This window comes from Nothoprocta perdicaria, unplaced genomic scaffold (genome assembly GCF_003342845.1).
Source record: "Nothoprocta perdicaria isolate Ctin4 unplaced genomic scaffold, notPer1 scaffold_8, whole genome shotgun sequence".
Taxonomy (NCBI): Eukaryota; Metazoa; Chordata; class Aves; order Tinamiformes; family Tinamidae; genus Nothoprocta; species Nothoprocta perdicaria.
In genome coordinates this window covers 1,504,891-1,523,598 of record NW_020456087.1, presented here as the reverse complement: position 1 = coordinate 1,523,598, position 18,708 = coordinate 1,504,891, and the positions used below count along the sequence as shown (strand labels likewise).

Genomic DNA, 18,708 nt, shown 5'->3' with positions numbered 1-18,708 from the left:
ATGGGGGCGGCGGTGGGGGCTATGGTGGCAGGGGGGGCTATGGCGGCAGGGGGGGTTACGGGGATCCCTATGGAGGAAGGGGAGGGTACCGAAGATACTGAACATCCAGCGGATACCGACACAGTAACTGGCAGCACCCGGGGCTGGTGGTTGCTGGTGTCAGGGATTTAGATAACGTTGCATTTGGTTTAGGTTAGAATCAAGTGTGACCATAAAAATCATTGCATTAGACCAACTGGTGGTGTCACTGAATTCTTCTAGTTAACTGAACAAAACTTTTATACTAAAACAAGATGAACGACGTCCTTGTTTTTCACAATGCTCGTGTGTTGTTTTCTTTTTTTTTAAATGTCATTTTATTTAAAATAAGCATCAGAAAACTGAATAAAACCATTTTTAAAAAAAAAAAAAAAAGAAAGAAAAAAAAGTACTGGTTAATGTTCCGGTTGCTCTAATTATTCCATATTGCACCGTTCTGGCCCGGTTTCCCAAAAAGCTCTTCTTCCTGGCAGGGGGAAAAAAATAGTCTTAAGAACCTGGTAGGAACATTTTGAAAGGACTCTCGAATGCTACTTTTAGGGTTTTCTCTTCATTTATTTTCCCACGTGAGACCTGTGACAGAATTACAATACTGAATGTGCAAATGCTTGCAGCTTTGATCCGGATAGGTGGATCAGCTTTCACATGTTTCCAGAACTTCCATACAGGTAACACACTCGGTTCATACACTCGACAGTTCATATGTTCATACATCCATGAGGGACTATTGGAAGGTCCCAGTGTGTACTATAAAATCAAATTAACGGTGAGTTTTGATAGTGTTTGTCTTCATTTTGCCTATTTTCTATTTTATTGGCGTTTCTTATTTCTAGATCATTGTGGGCAGAAAACTTATGCAGCTATTCAGGTGGTGGATCACTGAAGTGTTCCTTCTGTGTCAAGGCTGATGCAGAAGTTAAATAATAAGTTGCCAGTATGGAGCTCCTGAGATTTTTTTTTACTTTTTCTGTATTTGGGAATTGAATTTGGGAATTGGTGGAGTAGCTTTGCTGCTTTTATTGCCTTTGCCCCTTGACTTCTGTAGGAACAGTGTGAATGCTACTGTAAGAATCTTCTCTATTTTTATTTTGCCAGCCACCATGATAGCCTAAAGCTCCTAATAGTTGCCTGCACTTCCATAGGCAATGTCACTGTGGATGAAGAGCATCTGGGTGAGACCGTGGGTGTTACAGAGCTGCTGCTGCAGCGTTCACGGACACGGCTTGGGCTGTGCCTTGGGAAAGCCCTTCCTGCTGCACCCACAGGGAGATGGGGCCGGGCTGTGCGCGGAGGGACCCGGGTGAGGGGCGCTGGCCGCGGCCGGGCGCGCTCGGCCCCTTCCCCTTCTGTGCCCCCTTGGCCGCTACGGCCCCTGCTTTGCGATTAGGGTCTGTGTTCAGCAGCCTCTAATGCCCTTGTTTCACCTTCAGGCGCCTGTGAGCCTGCATGCAGCTGAAGCTCTGTTGAAATGGTGATATCTCCTTAAGAAGCCCATGGCAGATTTTATTAATTAGTTGTAATAACCGTTTGATTTGAACTTTCATTCCAGGTGAAATTCAGATGTTTCTCCTGTTCTTATTTCCCTCTGATCACTGTGCTTGAGACCGCCGCCTAGGATGCGGCCTCCCCGTCCTCTAGCATCCCAGCAGGTACCTGCCAGAAAAGGGCAGTTTTTTCCCTTGCTTGAAGATCTTGCTTTGGATGCAAACTCCTTAAATAACTCCTAAAATAATGAAGCCTTCCGTGGGCTTCATTTCACCCCGTTGCTAACACTACAGTTTATTGATTTGCTTCTACTTTATTATTTCTAGTTTACTTCCACATGCACACATGAGGCCTAAGCAGTTGTCAGCTTCTGCTGTCATCCTGGGAAGGCACCTGTGTCCCACAGGTTAATTTTAAATATTCTAGTTTTAAAATGTTCCAATATTTCAATTATGCCCTGTTTATCCTGTAAAAGATGTAAACTTAAAGAGGATGGAGTTTGGTGAAAGATTTTTTTTCTCTCATTTTTAGGAGGTTTCTTTTTTTTAGCTTTATCTTTTCAGATTTTATTAAATAATTCCAAAGTGTAACATCAGAATCAGAAAAGCAAAGAGAGCATGACCACATTTCAGAGGTATCCTCAGTCTTCTGTTGTCATAATGTATGGTAATAACTTATTTTCATGGCACTATTGCATCTTTTGATAAGTTCTTAAGTTTTGTATTTTTTGATCTTAAAGATCTTAGATATTTTTGAAATATCTAAGTTTTTTATATACGTGCCTATGAGCATTTTAGTGCTTGTTCACATGTAGTGTTTATTCACAGCTGTCTGAGTACTGGTCTGACCAAGATTTGAAAAAACTTTCTGTGGATTTAAGAGAGACTTTTGTCTCTCTTGAGCTGTAGGCATGAAAGAATAAAGTCCTGTACTTGAAGTTATTTTCACTGTATAGTGTGATTCAGATCTACTACCTCTTACTGCTCCTGTGTTTGTAAGGAGGAAATCCTGCTGGTCACTGGAAAGTGATGAAACTTAGTGTGATGCTAAAGCACCTGCTGACAGGTATGTTCTGATTAAACTGGAGCAGGCAAAGACACTAGTTAACACCTTGGGAAAAGGGCACCAGGGAGGACTTGTCTTTTATTAAGACTTCCTTGTCTCTTATTTGAAGAACATTCGATTATTGTAGTAAAAAAAAAAAAAAAAAAGGCATCTATAGGATCCTTTCTAATAATCATAGCTAATTCTGATTAATTATCTAATACTTTATTTCATCTATATGGTTATTTGTCTTTATGTAAACTAAGGAAATGTTCTTGTATTACTCGTTAAATTTCCCTGTTCTCAATTCTGTAATTCTGAATGGCAAGCGCGCCTTGCGTGTTGTGTTCGTGCGAGGCTGGAGGGCAGCTCTGCCCCTACACACAGAGTCAGTGTTTTCAGGAGTCCTCAGGCCCCCTTTTTCTTCCCTTCCCTCCCTCTGTCCTCCTTCCCTCCAGTATTGTAGAATGATTGAATGCTCATTTTCTCCATATGAAAACATCCATGAATTTTTAAAATAAGGGAGTAAGTTGGTTTTTAGGGTGATACATAGACTGTGCATAGCAGACTATAAGAGATGCCTTGTCTGTGCTTCTTAGCTATCGTGCTGCTTCCAGATTTAGTGTGGTTAACAGAAAGGAGGAATTGGGCTCCTGAAGAACCGTGCTTTGTAATACATGGACTAGAGCCTGGTAAAAATGTCTGAACTGTCTGAAACTGCTGTAATACTGAAGGAACAACCTGCCGTCCGGCACCTTTCCAAGGCTTCCCTAAGGCTTGTAAGAAGTAAAGGGAGGCTAAAGACTCTGATGTTAATTAGCAGGTTATTTTCAGTTGTTTTGAGATACAAACTCAGAGGCGTGAAGTGCAATTTTAATGTTTTTCTATAAATATTAAACCAAAAACTTACACTATATATAAAATCTTTACAATCTGTACACTTTTTCAGACATCTTAACAGCCTTAAAACAAAAATTCTGCAAGCTGTCATTGATACAGATCAATTACAACAATATAACAGTGCTACTACAACAAAGACGATTCAGAACGTCAACTTTTTGATAATTCAAAATAAAAAAAGAAAAAAGGTAAGCTACTTTAACTGCTTTTTCCACAGTACGCCTGGCATGTCAATTCGGATATTATTCAAACAGCTTCTATCTCTAAAGGTTCAGAATTCCAATTGAGAAAATAAATGAGTAGGAGGAGACAGTGGGTTTTGCTTCCTGTAGGTACAGCTGAGCCTGGAGAGGGGGAAAAAGTGGACGCTTCTCTTCACAGAAGCCACGACAAGGTAAATTGTAAAGAGTGCTAATTACCAGCCCTGTGTGCTAAGGTGACTTGAACCTAGCACTTGGTCCTTTACCTTTTTGTCTGCGTTAAACATTCAGGATGATGAGAGAGCTGCTCGGCGGTTTTCAGCAAGGTCAGTTTGGGCGCTGTGGCCTGCAGTCAGTTCCTGCCATTAACGTGGGTCCGTCACGCAGCGCGAAGGGAGGTCCCAGGAGGAGGGAGAAGGGGCCAGCATGGGGCTGTGGGCAAAGGAGGAGCGTGGAGAGCTCGGAATTCTCCATTGCCAGGGCTGCAGACTGACATTATCCCTTGCCAGTTGTACAGACTGTTGAAGGAGGACGGTTCCAGTACACAGGAGGCAGCCCCGGCCTGCTCTGTGAGAGGCTCCCACAAACTGCTCCTTTCAGATCATTCAGCTTCCTGAACGAGCAGGAGGACATGGGGGAAATACGAGCTTAGCATTTCAGACTGTACAAGGCTGTAGTCATAACTTAATTTTGAGTATTAAGCTAAAATGGCCAAGCTTATTCCTGCTTCTGTCAGTGGTTTAGGTTTCTGATCCTAGCCGAGTGCCTGTAGGCCAGCCGCTGACCTGAGAGAATTTTCTTTTTAAGTTACAAGTTTATTCATGATTGATTTCTATAACAGCTTTCCTGCAGATACAGTTTGTCTATTAGAATCCAGACTTTATAGCCAAAGCTCGCAGAGTTAATTGAGCAATAGCATTTATCAATCCCAAGTGCTGTTTGGGAGCGATATATGTTCCATATATGTGAAAGTATATTTCACATACTTGCAAAATAATATATTTACATGTATCTTCTTGATTTTTATTGTTGTAAAAATAACTTTTATCTGCTAAATACCTAATAGAAATACTACTTCATAGAGTTCTCCTCATAGAGAACAAAAATAAATGCTTACAAGGTATGGGCAAAGCAAGTTTGCAAACATGATCCAAGAGCCATTTTGATTACATCCTTGATCACAAAGTGCAATTTCATGTTAACTTAAAAATTTGGTTTAGTGTATGAGGATCAAAAGCTGTTGTTCTGTCACATGCATCTCATTTCTTTACATACTATACATATTTACATGAATGTAACAGAAAAGCTACCACCACCATTGTCTCTCCATTTGGTTTTACTTAATCATGGAGATCCAAGCATGATCAAAGTTCAGTTCAAGAACTCGAGCTCACCAAGTATGATAAGTAGTTTCAAGCAACATTTCAAAAACATTTATAAATTTTGAAATTAAACTGAAATTGGGGATGATTAATTAATTTTGAAATTAAACTAAATTGGGGATGGAATATACATTTATGCCATTTTAAACCAAGTATACATGGTATTGTAACAGGTCAGCTTTCAAGTTGCTTACTGTAGTCTTTGTTCTTTTAAAGTTAAGAGTTTTAAACAACACTAAGTATACTTTAAGAAATATAAAATCATAAGTTTCTGATGTTAAATATTTTTGATGACCAATCCCTCTGATAAATGCAATTAATTTTTATACAGCTCTAAGTTAAGGTTTTCTTGGAACACAAATGAAATTTTCAAGTTGGCTGTGTCCTCCCTTAATACTATGTACATTTTGTAGCTTTAAGAAACTGAAGTTACCTCACTAGCACCTTTTGCTGTACAGAATTCACACAGGGAAGAGGACACTTAACCTTGACTCTTTACGTAAGTACATGCAAGAGCAGGGAGAAGAGAGAACCTGGTCAGAATTGGAGGCAGTTAGAAGCTCTGGGACAGTAACTGCTGTATGGGGATTGCTCTACACCTCCCTTCATACTAGGGCCTTCCTTCTACTCAGATGTTGTTGTAAGTAACTCTGATGTTACTTTTACATAAGATTAAAAAATGGTCTTATTCTGCATCTAAAGTAGACAGTCCCCTAAGCCCAGGAGGAAGAGGTAATGTGGGCTGAGGTGTAACAAGAAACACAAAAAATGGAAGGAGTGTTCAGTGTAAACTCGCACTAGTCTCATGTATTTTACTTGCTGTAAGGCAAACTTTCGAGCAGCAGTGCTCATAAGGACTGCAAGTTTTAAAAATTGTCAGTTTATCCTTAAAAAAAAAAAATCAAATATTACTAGTTTAACTGCTCATTTTAGTATTCCCTGTAAAACTGTGGCAATAGTACACTTCATGATTTTCATAGGTTTCAGCTAAGAGGAGAAGGAATTGTGTTTCTCTTAATGGAATATTTCTAGGGTTTTATTTAAATGCTTAGTTTTGTGAAATGTTTGTTTCTTAAGCCTGGAATTGGGCCAAATTTGAGTTAACAAGGCTTGAAGAACAGTGGCTTTGTCAGAATACTTGCAGAGTAAGATGCACTGCTTGCAGTCAAGTCACTGGGGACTCCATCTCATCTTCATTATGGACTTCAGAAACAGGGTCACTCTGTTTTCAGAGTAATTCCAGGAGATACTAGTTTCCTTGCTCAGAATACAGTTACCTTAAAAAGTCAGATGAGTGTATTTATACATTTGTGAGCATATTTTTCATAGCAAAATATGCTGAAAAATTTCAGGTTTAAAAACCTTCAGTCTATTTTCTGGCCACTTGATAAAGCAGCTTGATCACAGCCCCTCCTTTAGCCTGACATTCTTCCACAGGAAACTTCCTGTCTTCATTGCTAGGAGAAGTCTCGGTGTTGTATGTTGTCCAAAACATGATTTCTTCTCTGAAGTGAGAGAGATTCCAATTTTTTATGTGCCTGTTCAAGCTGGATCTTTAAAGTGTCATTGTCAGCCTTCAGGATACTTATTTCCTAAAGAAAAAAAAACAGTGAACAGTAGTGGATTTTAAAGTGGATTCAAGACTTCTGTTTCAGTTGACTGCCTAGGTTATGTTATTATGTGTGTGTGTGAGATGATCTGAAACTTAATTAAGCAGTTCCTGAGCACAGAAACAATAAAGGGTACCTTAAACACACAAGCGCATACATTTCTACTTGTTATTTTTTTTCCTTCTATTAGGAATGTATTTTACAGTTTAATTTATTAACCATTTTGTCTCTACAGAAGGTGGGGTGGGGTTTTTTTTGGATTGATTGTGTTTCCGGTGTGTTTACAGATGTGCAGGTAATACAAACACAGGTAGGTGGACAGGGACTGCATACAAATAACAACTTCTCAAGGCAGAGAACACGCCCAACAGCAACTGAGTTCTCTCACGCCCAACAGCAACTGAGTTCTCTCCTCGCTTTTCTCTGCAGCAGTCAGCTACCCTGGAAAACATTATTTGTTTTCCTTCCCCCGTTCCTTTGCCCACTTGGTAATACTGCTGGATAGATTAGAATTTATTTCATTTCCACCTACCTGCTCGAGTTCCTGGTATGAGGGTTTACAGCTGTGATGCTCCTTCATTTTCCGGCTGGAGTCCTTGTTTTCCCATTTAACATAGGCCTTTCTGCGATTTAGAACTGGGCTTAGAAAGGGAGACTGTGCAGCAGGATGGAGGTAAATGTTTTCTGGCATTCTGGCTGCGTGTCCAGGATCAGTCTGAGTCCCCTTATGAACCACAGCTGGCTTCAGTCTCACTGAGATCTTCTGAGCTGAGGAACCCATGAGCATAATGGTTCGGTCCTTGCTGCCCTCGCTGTGCTCCACTGCTTCGCCATTAGGAAACGCAAAGGGTCCTTCCTCGTGTCCTAGAGAACATACGCAGCAAATGGGGTCAAAATCTTATTCCAGAAAGGGAGAAAAAATAGGAAGCATAATAATTAAATGTGATTTTAAAAAGTAAGGAGAACAACATTTAGCATGGACTTTTACATTCATTTTAGAATTAGTTTCACAGGAGGTTTTTCAGTGTGATGTCTCCTGCAACATCTCTTTTCCCACTCACTCAGCCTTAAAACAAAATGGAGCACAGGCAAAACTATTACATTAGACCTGTTGCTTTGTTCTCTCCAAGGTGATCTTTCCTTACCATGGAACTGCTCTTTGACTCCTATTGGGCAGAGGCTTGCAGTAAGATGTGGAGCTGATGTGGGGCTGCTCTCTACAACTGAAGTTTTGGATCTTCTCTTGCACTCTATGACAACCAGGTCTTTGCATTGCTTGTGACAGTTCATCCCGCAGTCTGCAAACAAAATTCCCATTGTTTAGTGGCATGTTGTAACATCTAAGATCAGCTCTCACATTCAGTGAAGACTTGCAGAAAGTTGCAGCTGTCAGTTCTGAGTTCCTTTGCCTTTGCATTAGTCTTTGAGCCTGGTGGGTCACCTTACACTTATCACCAAAGCTTTCTACTCCCAGAGAGGTCTGATTAAACGGGCACATAGATAAAGCAATGCATCTTAGGGATTGATTTTTTTTTTTTTTTTTTTTGCCATTCATTATCAATTATAGATTAAAATTAACAAAGGATAAATTATTTTACCTTTGCACCTATATCCTTGTTTAATGACTCCCCACAGCTGAAATGCAAACAAAGAACATGGATTAAGATAGTATTATGTACCTCCAGATCAAAAAAAAAAAATTTCAAAGCTCCATCCACTTCTGTGATATTACAACCTGCAGAGAACCTCTCTTTCCAATGCATAGGTTAAAGACTATGAAATACTTCCCTCTTTAGGATCAGATACATATAAGTGCATTTTTTAGGACAAAGAGCTTGATGTAGTCTCTAATACGTGACAGCTCCCAAAGTTGTTGTTGTGCTAGAACGTCTGGTGAATTGCAAATCCCAAAGCAGCACTCGCATTTGGTTCTAGTTCAACTGGGGAGTGGTAGGGCAGTAATTTTTACTAGATCTGCACTAGGCAGGAGACCTGTCCCATCTGTCCCAGGGCAAGCATTCTGACAGACCCCTGGGAAACCTTGCCAAAGAATCAACACTGCCAAAAAACAGATGGGAGTAGGAGTCCTGTTAAAACAGATAAAAGTACAAAGAGTGTAAAGGGGTCATGAAGTAAGCAACAATCTGACAATCCATAGTTTCACCAGTCTTCAAAGTTCATTTCTGTATGTTAAACAGTGATTATTTAGGCAGGAGAAAGAGGCATTATGGTAAAAGATGTTGACACAATTTACTAAGAAGTGAGCTTACAAATCCAGCACAGTTGTCGCAGAAAGTAGGCCGCAGGTAAGTGGTCTCTTGGAAGTTGTGAGCAAAGCCGAGTCCTAATTTGGAGTAGATGGAGCTGGCCCTCATGAAGTATGCTGTTATTTCATCCCTGCTAATGAGACCTTCCCTGCAAAGAAACAAGAAAAAATGTTTATTCCTTCTTTCATTCTTTAAAATGTAAGGAGAATTAAACATACCTTTCTTTCACAATTTATAATGAACATACTTTGGCCAAAAAGTACAACAACGGTAGTAATCTTGTCAACTGCTCCCACAGCCTTGAGAAGTTTACCTACACATTAAAATGCATCCTGGAAGAATATATAAAATATCTGTATATGAGATGCAACCTCAGACTATTTTCTAGTGCTGAGTTAAAATGTAGTTTTTCCTGAATTTGGATACTTAACCTTCTGAAGACAAGGAAAGCTCTAATCACTGTTGTATTTTTCCATAGTACTAAACATGTTAATAAAAATGTTCTTCATCTGGTCAAAACATACATTTGACAATTCCCTGTATACACAGGGAAATGGGTTCATCTTATGAACTGTCTATACTACTGTATATACTGAATCTTGTATATACTAAATACATACAGAATATTGTTCAAAAATATTTCTTTATCTAGTAACTCTGTTTTTCCTCATACATCCAGTCAATAAACAGTGCTGCAAGCCCATGAAGATGTCATTCACAACATGCTTAGCAGTAAAAGCAGGTTGTGAATGCTCCTATTCCTGGGAGAACAGAGGAGGATTTTACCATACTAATTATAGAAATAAATAATGAAAAGCCCACACTACCAAATACAGATGCTACAAAGTTCATGTGCAGAATAGGGTTAAAAAGGTTTTAACACACTCACCAGTCCTTAGCCATTACACAAAATGAGAATGGAAAGCTGGCTGCAATCTTCTCAAATTCTTCCTGAGAAATGTATCCATCCTGATCATGGTCATAGTTTTTGAAGACAGACTAAGATAAAATAAACTAGTTTACAATGACTTCATACTGAGTAATTTTAGTTCTCCATACTATGCTGAGGTTTCCTCTCCCACTTCCCCAGAGTATTTATTTAGCAATGCAGCCATCCTTCTCACCGCTTTCTTTGAGTCTAAAGCAGTCTACAATCTCTTGATTTGTAGCGAAATGCAGGTGAGGAGGCCACATCAGCCAAAGTGCTTCACTGCACAGTGGCTGCTCTTACTTAGATCCTCTCCCAGATCATAATGGCCAGCCTCATAGACACAATTAATTACATAATTAATACTCTCAATGCTTTCACTGATGATCTCTCTACCCAATCAGTGCAGCTTAGCAGTAGCTGAATTCATCAGGGGAGTGTTACATTAGAAATAGTTAAATGAGGAAGTGGTTTGCTGACACTTCTGCCCGTGGAGTGACATTACTGATTGTCATAGTCCCAAGGCAAGGGACATGTACAGGCCTCCTTTAGAAATGCACTCTAGAACACCATCAAAGGATATCAAGCAATGTTAGTTCTTAGAAGAGAAACAGATGTAAGCAGGGATGTAAAGACAAAGTCTCTACCTCCTCTTTCTTCTTTCTGTTTTAACATCAAATCCCCTGGATTTACCTAACAGTTCCCAGCAAATCCAACAACCCCACGGGGCCAGAAAAAACCATGGCAGCCCGTGAGAAATCCGGAGAGAGGCCTGCTTCCAAGCACTGCCCCAAACACCATGCTCTGGGTGCCCTTGGAAGGAAGGATCCTCAGAAGGATGCCTCTGCACACACACAAACCAGCGTTACCATCAGCTCCCAGTGCCATTTGAAGCTAGGCACGCGTGAGGACAGAGCTCAGCACAACTCTGAACGTGCGTCCTCCTCCTCCTTCCCTGCTCCCTGTGCTCCGTACCTAGAGGCCCAGGCTCCAGCTGCCATACTTACATCCACCATTCTCTGAACATGCTTGCTGATGGTTTTTGGATCTGGTTTGGGGGAAACCCCTGAGGCCCAATCTGCAACTACTGGTGGCTTGGAAGGCGTCAAAGGCTAAAATAAATAATATGGAGCTTCATTAGTACCACACATAGGTAATTTCAGTGTTGTGCTTCTTTCATTTGCTACACTAGACACTTGGACACACGGTCACAGAAACTGCCTCCCTCGTCCCACATCATACCTTTGGGAATTGCTATATTGGTACTTCAGAGGAAGCTCTTCCTTGAAGTGCCCAGAAGAGAGATTTTTTTTTAAATCACTATTGTTCACAGACAACCCTGTAAACTCCTTTTTTTTTTTTCCTATGTCATTGTTTTTCTCCTCCTTCCTTTTTTAAAAAAATAAGTCTCCTCCATCATCATGTGTTCATCTTGGATTGCGTCTGGCACCCTGACAATCTCCACAAGCAACTAGATAATCTCCACACCTTTTCTATCCAATTTTCTAATAATTATCTAATGATATACAATTTTATCTTCCCAGATATATCTTAGAATGCCACTATTCAATCTACTTAGTCTCTTTTCCTAGACTTTTTCAATTGCCATTGATCAGTGAAATATTTCACTCTAAGAAATAACTGACCATAAATCATGATAATTTCATTGGTTTCTAATTTCATTTCAGTCACTATACAAAGAACAACATAATTACTTTTCCACTGTCATTGTGCTTCATTCCATATTTTTGATTAACTGTAATTTCTCTGCAAAATAAGCCACTGTCTTTTCAATATTTATTAAAACGGGAGGGAAGCTGTGTAGCACTCATGGGTTTGAATATTTGAATCATGTAGGAATTCTTAATTTAAAAGAATCAATATTGATTATGAAGAATGAGCTTGATGCCCAGTTTAGCTAAAAATGGATTTATGTTTCTATTATAAAAGCTGACATCATCTCTAATCTCACATGTACTTTAGCTTAGGCTTCATCATCAGTCACTGTACACTTTGATAGATTTTGCTCAGTCTGTTAAATGCTTTGAGTTTGGTATATATTAAATAGAATCCTTCACATTCATTTTAAGATACTCATTTAAAAAAGTCTTTCTGTCAAGAATCTGGAAAGGCCGTTACCGCAGCTCGGTGACTTCTTGGTTCCCGCGCATAGGAGAGCTCATAGATTTCATCTTCTGTATAATAAAGATCAAGGGACAACTGAAAACAAACACAACATTAGCTTAATCCCAAGACAGTCACTGATACTTGACTTATTTGTTCCTGGAATAATTTTTTTTTTTGTGGATTAATTATTAATTTAGCCTATAACACAGAAAAAAAGGCACTTGAGCTACCCAGGTATTGATCGTGACTTGAAATGGGTGTACTTCAAAATTCTAGTCTCTAGTGGCCTTTATCTGGAAACCTGTAACATTACACAGCTACAATCATTAACAGAGCAAGTAACTGCAGGCATTTAACTAGCAGTCTGTTAATAAGCAGCCAGGGACAAATGCTGTTCCCATGATATTGAAGTGCTCCATTGTGCATCTACGCTCAGAACCACAGTTCTAACAAATATGTCCAGCAAGTCTAACTCAGAAAGCCTCGTTGTAACCTTCTCAGATTTATCCAATCCAGCTGTGGCCATAAGCAACATTTGATAAAAATAAGAGGTGGTCTTATCTGTACTGAAAACCTTAAGCAGCCAAAACCAGTTATATTAAGAGAGAGTCATTTCACCCGGATAAATAATGGAATTTGGGAAAAAAAAAAAAGAAAATTTGCTCATTACGTCTTTGCTTATGCATGCGTCTTTGCAATTAGTATAGTGCTCTTGGAAACAAAAAAATACTCATGTGATTCATGTTACTTACTAGTTCTTTGTCTCAACAAAGGCTGTAATCAGAAAGTGAAACTGCCCTATCTGTCTTTTCTAGTCTGAGGTACTTATAAGACCACACAAAACAGTGAAAAACAAGATTGAAACACAGTAGTATTTTACCTTGCTAGGGGTAGCTAACACAATTGTTGAGATTTGCATGCTTGGGAGTATTAACTTTATGCTAGCACTAGGCACCTATTACTGGAAACATAAAAATTAGTTAAATACCGTTTATTTGTTGTATTGCATCAGATAGCTAGAAATGGAGAACATTTAACACATCCTAGGAGAGTAAACTCTTCTGCAAGGATTTTTATGTTCAACATGGGAGAGCTTTGTATGCAGCCTCCTCTCCTCAATGCGTACTTCATCTACACAAGCATTATAGCTTTCTCCCTATTTAGGCTTAAGCAGTAGATATTTGTTTCTTAGGGAAAATGCAGAAAGAATGTGTGCTACTGTAGTGAAACAAGAATAAATGTTTCCTTCCTTTCCTAAAAGGAAACATTAAGACATTATGCATTTAGAATTAATGGCACTAGCTACTTCAGAGGTACACAAACATCATTTAAAAAACTGGGGTATTTTTTCTAACAGACTTACTGTAAGCAAATGAACAAGGTCCATATTAGCCTCCAGGGGAAGAGGTATTTCCTGAAGCTGTATTAGCTCATTTATGTGGTTGTATAGAGAGTAAAGCTTGTATATGTTAACTTTTTTGTCCTCTAAGTAGTCCGGCATGGCCTCATAAAGTGATATCAGGTCTTTCAGGTGGACACCGAGGATTGGAATCTTAAAGCGAGTACACTCATTATAGGCACGTCGATAGCTGTCATAGTTTCTGTAAGACGAAAGCAGTTCTGTCATTTCATTGAACACCTAAAAATAAAACAAAGCAGCAGAATTAGTCACACACTTTCCGGTCTTACGGTATAAGAATTTCTCATTTTATTAATAAGAGGTTTAACTCCTAAAGACTCAAAAAAAAATCATTTAAATTGCTAGGCCTCAGGTGAAATTTTGATACTCATATCACTTACTTTAACTATTTAGCTTAGGTGCCAAATCTGAAATGCCTCTTTTCCTAGATTCCTTATGTAGTCAAAGAAAAGAAATAGTATCCTCACAAATAAGGGAATGTCTTTGCTGATATGTTTGAGAGAGAATTCACAAGTTATCAGCCATGTCCTGACCTTCATCTTCAACTCAAAAACATGGACTGTGCTCCTCTGGCTTCTTGGTCATCAGCTGAAATTGCTACCTAAAAGTCCTCTTGGCAAATAAACCTTATTGAGTGCCATGTGTACATGACAATGACCAGAATAGTGGCACATGTAGATGTAGGATGTAGAATCAATATACTGGATTAGTTATAAAGGTCAATTATAAATGAATCTTCAGTCAAGCTATGTTGATTCCTCTTTTTAAAAAAAAATATACAGTTCAGAGTTGAAGTCAGTCTACCGGTGTTTTCAGATAGAAATGCCTATCTAATCCCTTCCTCTACAAAGCAATACTTTTGGTTAAATTTTAAAATACGTTATCAAGTAAATAATTTCCAACATTCGCCTTTTTAAAGGCGAATTTCTTAAAACTTCTTGATGCAAAACATTATTCAAATGATAGGCATATATGTAGTCCACTCCTTGCAAGAATAAAATCTGAAATTTAAGTTGCTTTTAAAACAAACTTGCTAAAAGGGTTTTATAAACCTTGAGAGCTGTAAGTGCAACACTGTAAGTCAGGGAATTACAATATAACTTTGGGGAGAACACTTTCTGGAAGAAAAATGTACATTCCTAATCATTGCCAGGAGCAAGTTAAATGTTATAAAACAACTGAAGAATAAAGGGAGGTCCTAATTCCAGTTCATACTCAAAGCTCACTGTCCACTAAAGCTCTTTAAATAGATTATGATCCAAACAGGTTGTTCAGACACCTTTATGAAACAGACTCCTAGTAAGGTTACTATTTCCTAGACACACACAAAACTCACTAATAAAACATTAGTCTCCCAGCAATGAGTGATCAAAGCCATTTAATTGCTAAAAATACAAAGTTTGCAAAACTTTGGAAAGCAGTACCAACCTTAATTACATCATGGGGAACATAAGAGCTCGTTTCCTTGAGTCTGGAAATGGAACTGTGACAGAGACCTCCTATCACTGCCATTAATGTATTGAAATTCTGCAACTGGTGGAGTTTCTGTGTTGACATACAAACAATCAATATTTATTGTTTAGAAGTGATTCAATAGGTATATTCAAATTCTACTTTTTCTTTATTATTCTGTATCTAAGTCTTACAAGATTTATTCTACATTTAATAGTGAAATTATCAAGTCTTCAAAGGCTCCTTAGTACTCCTACTTCTTCCCACTGTCTACTGTAACATGTTAATACTGCCTATTACAGCAGCTATTCACTATTACTGCAGCTGAGTTAGTGAACAAAGAACAGTGCTAGGAATACAATTTTGTTTCTGTCCACTTAGAGGTATCTGGTGAAAATACTTCCCCTTATGGCCAAATGCATGTTAGAGATTTGTACTTTAGAGAAAACTAGTGAGTTGATTCAAAAGCAAGTCTAGTATTTGGGAAAAATGGGCCTTTCTAATGGGTATCATGACAAAGTGATGGTGCCACTGAGGATACTATAATAGGTGAATACTTGGTATGAAACTGCTGCATACTTAAATACACATACTCTATGTATGAAACCAGAAGACTGCTGCTAACTCCTCCATCATAGCTGGCTCAACAATAATTTTGAGGGAAAGGAAATGAAACTGCCATTTCAGAGCAAAAATAAAGACTGAGCATGTCAAATTTGAACTGACCTGTGCAACGTGAATGAATTTGATGAACACTTCGGCCCGGAGCTGTGGTGTTGGTTTGCTGAGAACCATGAGCTGCACCCACTGTGAGATACTATTGCAGAGAGCAATTGACCTCTCCATTGTTGGGTTCTCTTTCACACAGCTATTCACAATGTAGTTCTGATAATCTGAGAACTTTTTAAAAAGTACAAATGAAAATTTATCTTCAGTTTTATACACCTCATGATACACATGCAGATATAGTCTGCTTTTCAAAGGCAATACTGTGCAATAGATATATTATGTACCTTAAATATCAGACTGAAATCTCTCTCCTTTATCAAAGCTTTCCTCAGCTCAGAGCAGCACTAATGAAATTAGCTGAAAACCCTTTTTTCTCTGTATGTGCATTGTATTTGCATCAAGTACATTACAGTTACAAACAAATATTTGTATTTGCATTAAGTACATTACAGTTACAAACAAATATTTGGCTTTTCTCTCAAATATTTGGCTTTTCTCTGCTTACATTGTCCCCAATTTCTTTAGCTATTCTTTGAAGGCAGTAAAACTTACAGGAATACTGTGTTTGCTTTGTTTGATTAAAAGAGTTCTAACTTCATAAAGGATAAATTACTTTTAAAGACACCTTCGACAGCCAAAGACTTTCAGAAGTGACTTAACTGAATTCTTTAGAAATGTGGGCATGCCCTGTGCACTCACAGGGCAAAATTCCAGAATCAAATCTGTCCATAAAAAGCAAAGACAAAACCCAGCTTGCTTAGGAAGGACCCGCTCCGGCTTCCCAGGCTGTAGACTGTCCCGGTCACCTTGACTCTGCCTACAGTCACAGGATTGCAATTGCCACCTAGCAAACAATTAATGCAAGCTAAAATTAACAGCAGCAATTGCATTCTAGAGACACTCAACCTCTTCATCGAATATAAAGTCAGATCAGACAACTAATCAGCAAAGGTTCAGTGTTTAAAGGATTACAGAATGGGAAAGAATTCTCCCAAGCAAAAACAAAAACAAGCAAACAAACAAAACCCCACACATGTAATGATAATATACAAAAACTGTCACAGTTGCTAAAGGTAAGCTCTTTGATTCAAATGCCCAAAAGAACAGTCAATTTATTCATGCTACAGAAGAGAAAGCCAGAAAGGGGTTCATGTCAACCCTTCACAAGAAGTTCTGGCTTCAGAAGCTTCATCTGTGTCGGAGAAGATGACCAATGCTGCACCTACTCTATACGGAGCAACCGGAAGATGGAAGGAAAGAGTGTATGAGGAGTCACCTCAGGCCTTTGTGGCACACAGTAAGGAAACAAGGAGAGGGATACAACAAAGAGTAATCTAGAAGAGTCGGTGAAACTTTGGGTCTTATATCCCAGGGGCTCCTATAAACCACAGAATGAGTAGATTTGGGTCTTTTGGGTCTGTCCCCCTAGCCACAATGGCTGCACAGGGCCATTCGTTAAATCTAGGCTTCTACAGGTAAAGCTAAAACAATTTGCAGCATGATTTAATAACTAGTAATAACTTAAGAAAGCTAAATCTGTAGTCTATGTATCTAGGGCACACTGACTTAAACAAATACACAGAAAAAGAGAAAGAAATGGTCCAATTAGATATATCTAAAATCAGTATAAGCCCATTAAGAATGAGGTTTACAGAACCTTTTAATATTTTTTAGCATAGTTTGTGAGCTATACTTATTTAACCAGTGATCTAAAATTGTTAATTGGACACCTGTATTTACAGCCGTCAGTGAAGAATAGTTATCTTTCCTTTTGAAGCCATTCTCCCATTAAGATCAAGAGAAACATTTCTGTTGATAAAATGTTTATCTGTTCTCTATTAACAAGAATACACAAGAATTTGAATCATTCTTGAAAAACGTATGACGTGGGCTGCACATTCTTTATTGTGACCACTAATAGCATCATACCAAAAATATTCATAGCCACAGCTATATTCCTTTCTTCAGGTCACAGAAATAGGCTGGATTACATGGATCCTTAAGGAAAGGTTGGAAGTTGTAAAGCTGTTGTTTGTTTCATGCTCGCTCTATTTTGTTTTTAACTTTCTTTCCCATCTGTTTAGTAAGAATATTATTACTTTAAAAATCAAGATGACAGCAGACGTCTCTTATTACGTTAAAATGGAAGAAATATTAACAGTAATAAGTAGTGCTGTCATTCGAGTTACATGCTACTTACAACTATTGTTTGAATTTTGAACCAATGCCAGATTTGTCCAGATGTTGAAATTTAACAAGCTACTCTTTACAGATAGATAATTTTTTTAGTATCTAACTATATAATTATTGTCTTCATAGCAGCTTCAGTACAACTATGAATCAGTGATTAGCCTGTATTTTGTTCCCAGCAGCTCTCTCCGTGAGAAAGGATCCTCCTTTTTCTAAAGGAGGAACAAAATTACTTCTAACATACTGCTCAAAGTTTCAAAGTAATTTTAGTGCAAGAATTTATTAACAAGATTAGCTGTAACATGACTGCTAGCAGCAGATACAGTAAAGAAAAACAGATATTTGAAGAATCACTCTGCTGCCAGACACATGGTGTCTTGTGGAAGATTTTGCTATGCGCTGTATAGAGGTAGGGTATTAAATATACCTGACCTCATGAGTAGTTATCCCAGTTGCTGGCAGTAGTCTCTCATTTACATCCCCTCTTCCCAGTATATGCTGCCTAATAATAGTAGGATCCTGTAGCTTATCATTTCACAAACACAGTCCACAAATATTCAATGAATAAAGCTATTTGGGAATAAAACATTCTGCAATTCCACCTTTCAGTAAACTAGCATTTTAATTTCAATTTATAAGCAAAATGTATGCGGGGACCACGTTCCAGAGCCGCAGAGCTCTGACAAAACAGCCTGTGACTGTGCCTCATACTTGCTAGGCTCATTAGTCACTAATGACTCCATGCCTACAGAGATCTTTGGGAGTGTTCAGTTATATAAGCTTTAAGGACCATTACTGCCTACGGGTAGCTGCCTTTGCTCGACTTTGGTGTGTGGTTGTACAGCTCTTGGAATTTTACACAATGCATGAAGAGTCATGTACCTTCAGCTCAGCATGAAGTGCAGCTGTACAACCACACACAACTCTTGAGATCT

At 38.6% G+C, this 18,708-nt stretch overlaps 2 protein-coding genes across 2 annotated transcripts in view; one reads left to right on the top strand and one right to left on the bottom strand.

Annotated features, from left to right (window-relative positions):
- FAM98B (family with sequence similarity 98 member B) overlaps positions 1-344 on the top strand; it is a 10,814-nt gene extending 10,470 nt beyond the window's left edge. The window contains exon 9 of the mRNA XM_026051845.1: positions 32-344. Coding sequence (XP_025907630.1) covers positions 32-101 — 70 coding nt within the window. The 3' untranslated portion in view covers positions 102-344. The remainder of the gene's footprint in view (positions 1-31) is intronic.
- Positions 345-5,451: 5,107 nt separating this feature from the next.
- Positions 5,452-18,708, bottom strand: part of RASGRP1 (RAS guanyl releasing protein 1) — a 34,974-nt gene continuing 21,717 nt past the window's right edge. The window contains exons 6-16 of the mRNA XM_026051829.1: positions 15,581-15,754; positions 14,831-14,947; positions 13,346-13,621; positions 11,995-12,075; positions 10,863-10,967; positions 9,817-9,926; positions 8,931-9,075; positions 8,259-8,295; positions 7,806-7,958; positions 7,193-7,524; positions 5,452-6,642 (exon numbers count right to left, since the gene is read on the bottom strand). Of these exons, the coding sequence (XP_025907614.1) occupies positions 6,508-6,642; positions 7,193-7,524; positions 7,806-7,958; positions 8,259-8,295; positions 8,931-9,075; positions 9,817-9,926; positions 10,863-10,967; positions 11,995-12,075; positions 13,346-13,621; positions 14,831-14,947; positions 15,581-15,754 (1,665 nt within the window). The 3' untranslated portion in view covers positions 5,452-6,507. The remainder of the gene's footprint in view (positions 6,643-7,192; positions 7,525-7,805; positions 7,959-8,258; positions 8,296-8,930; positions 9,076-9,816; positions 9,927-10,862; positions 10,968-11,994; positions 12,076-13,345; positions 13,622-14,830; positions 14,948-15,580; positions 15,755-18,708) is intronic.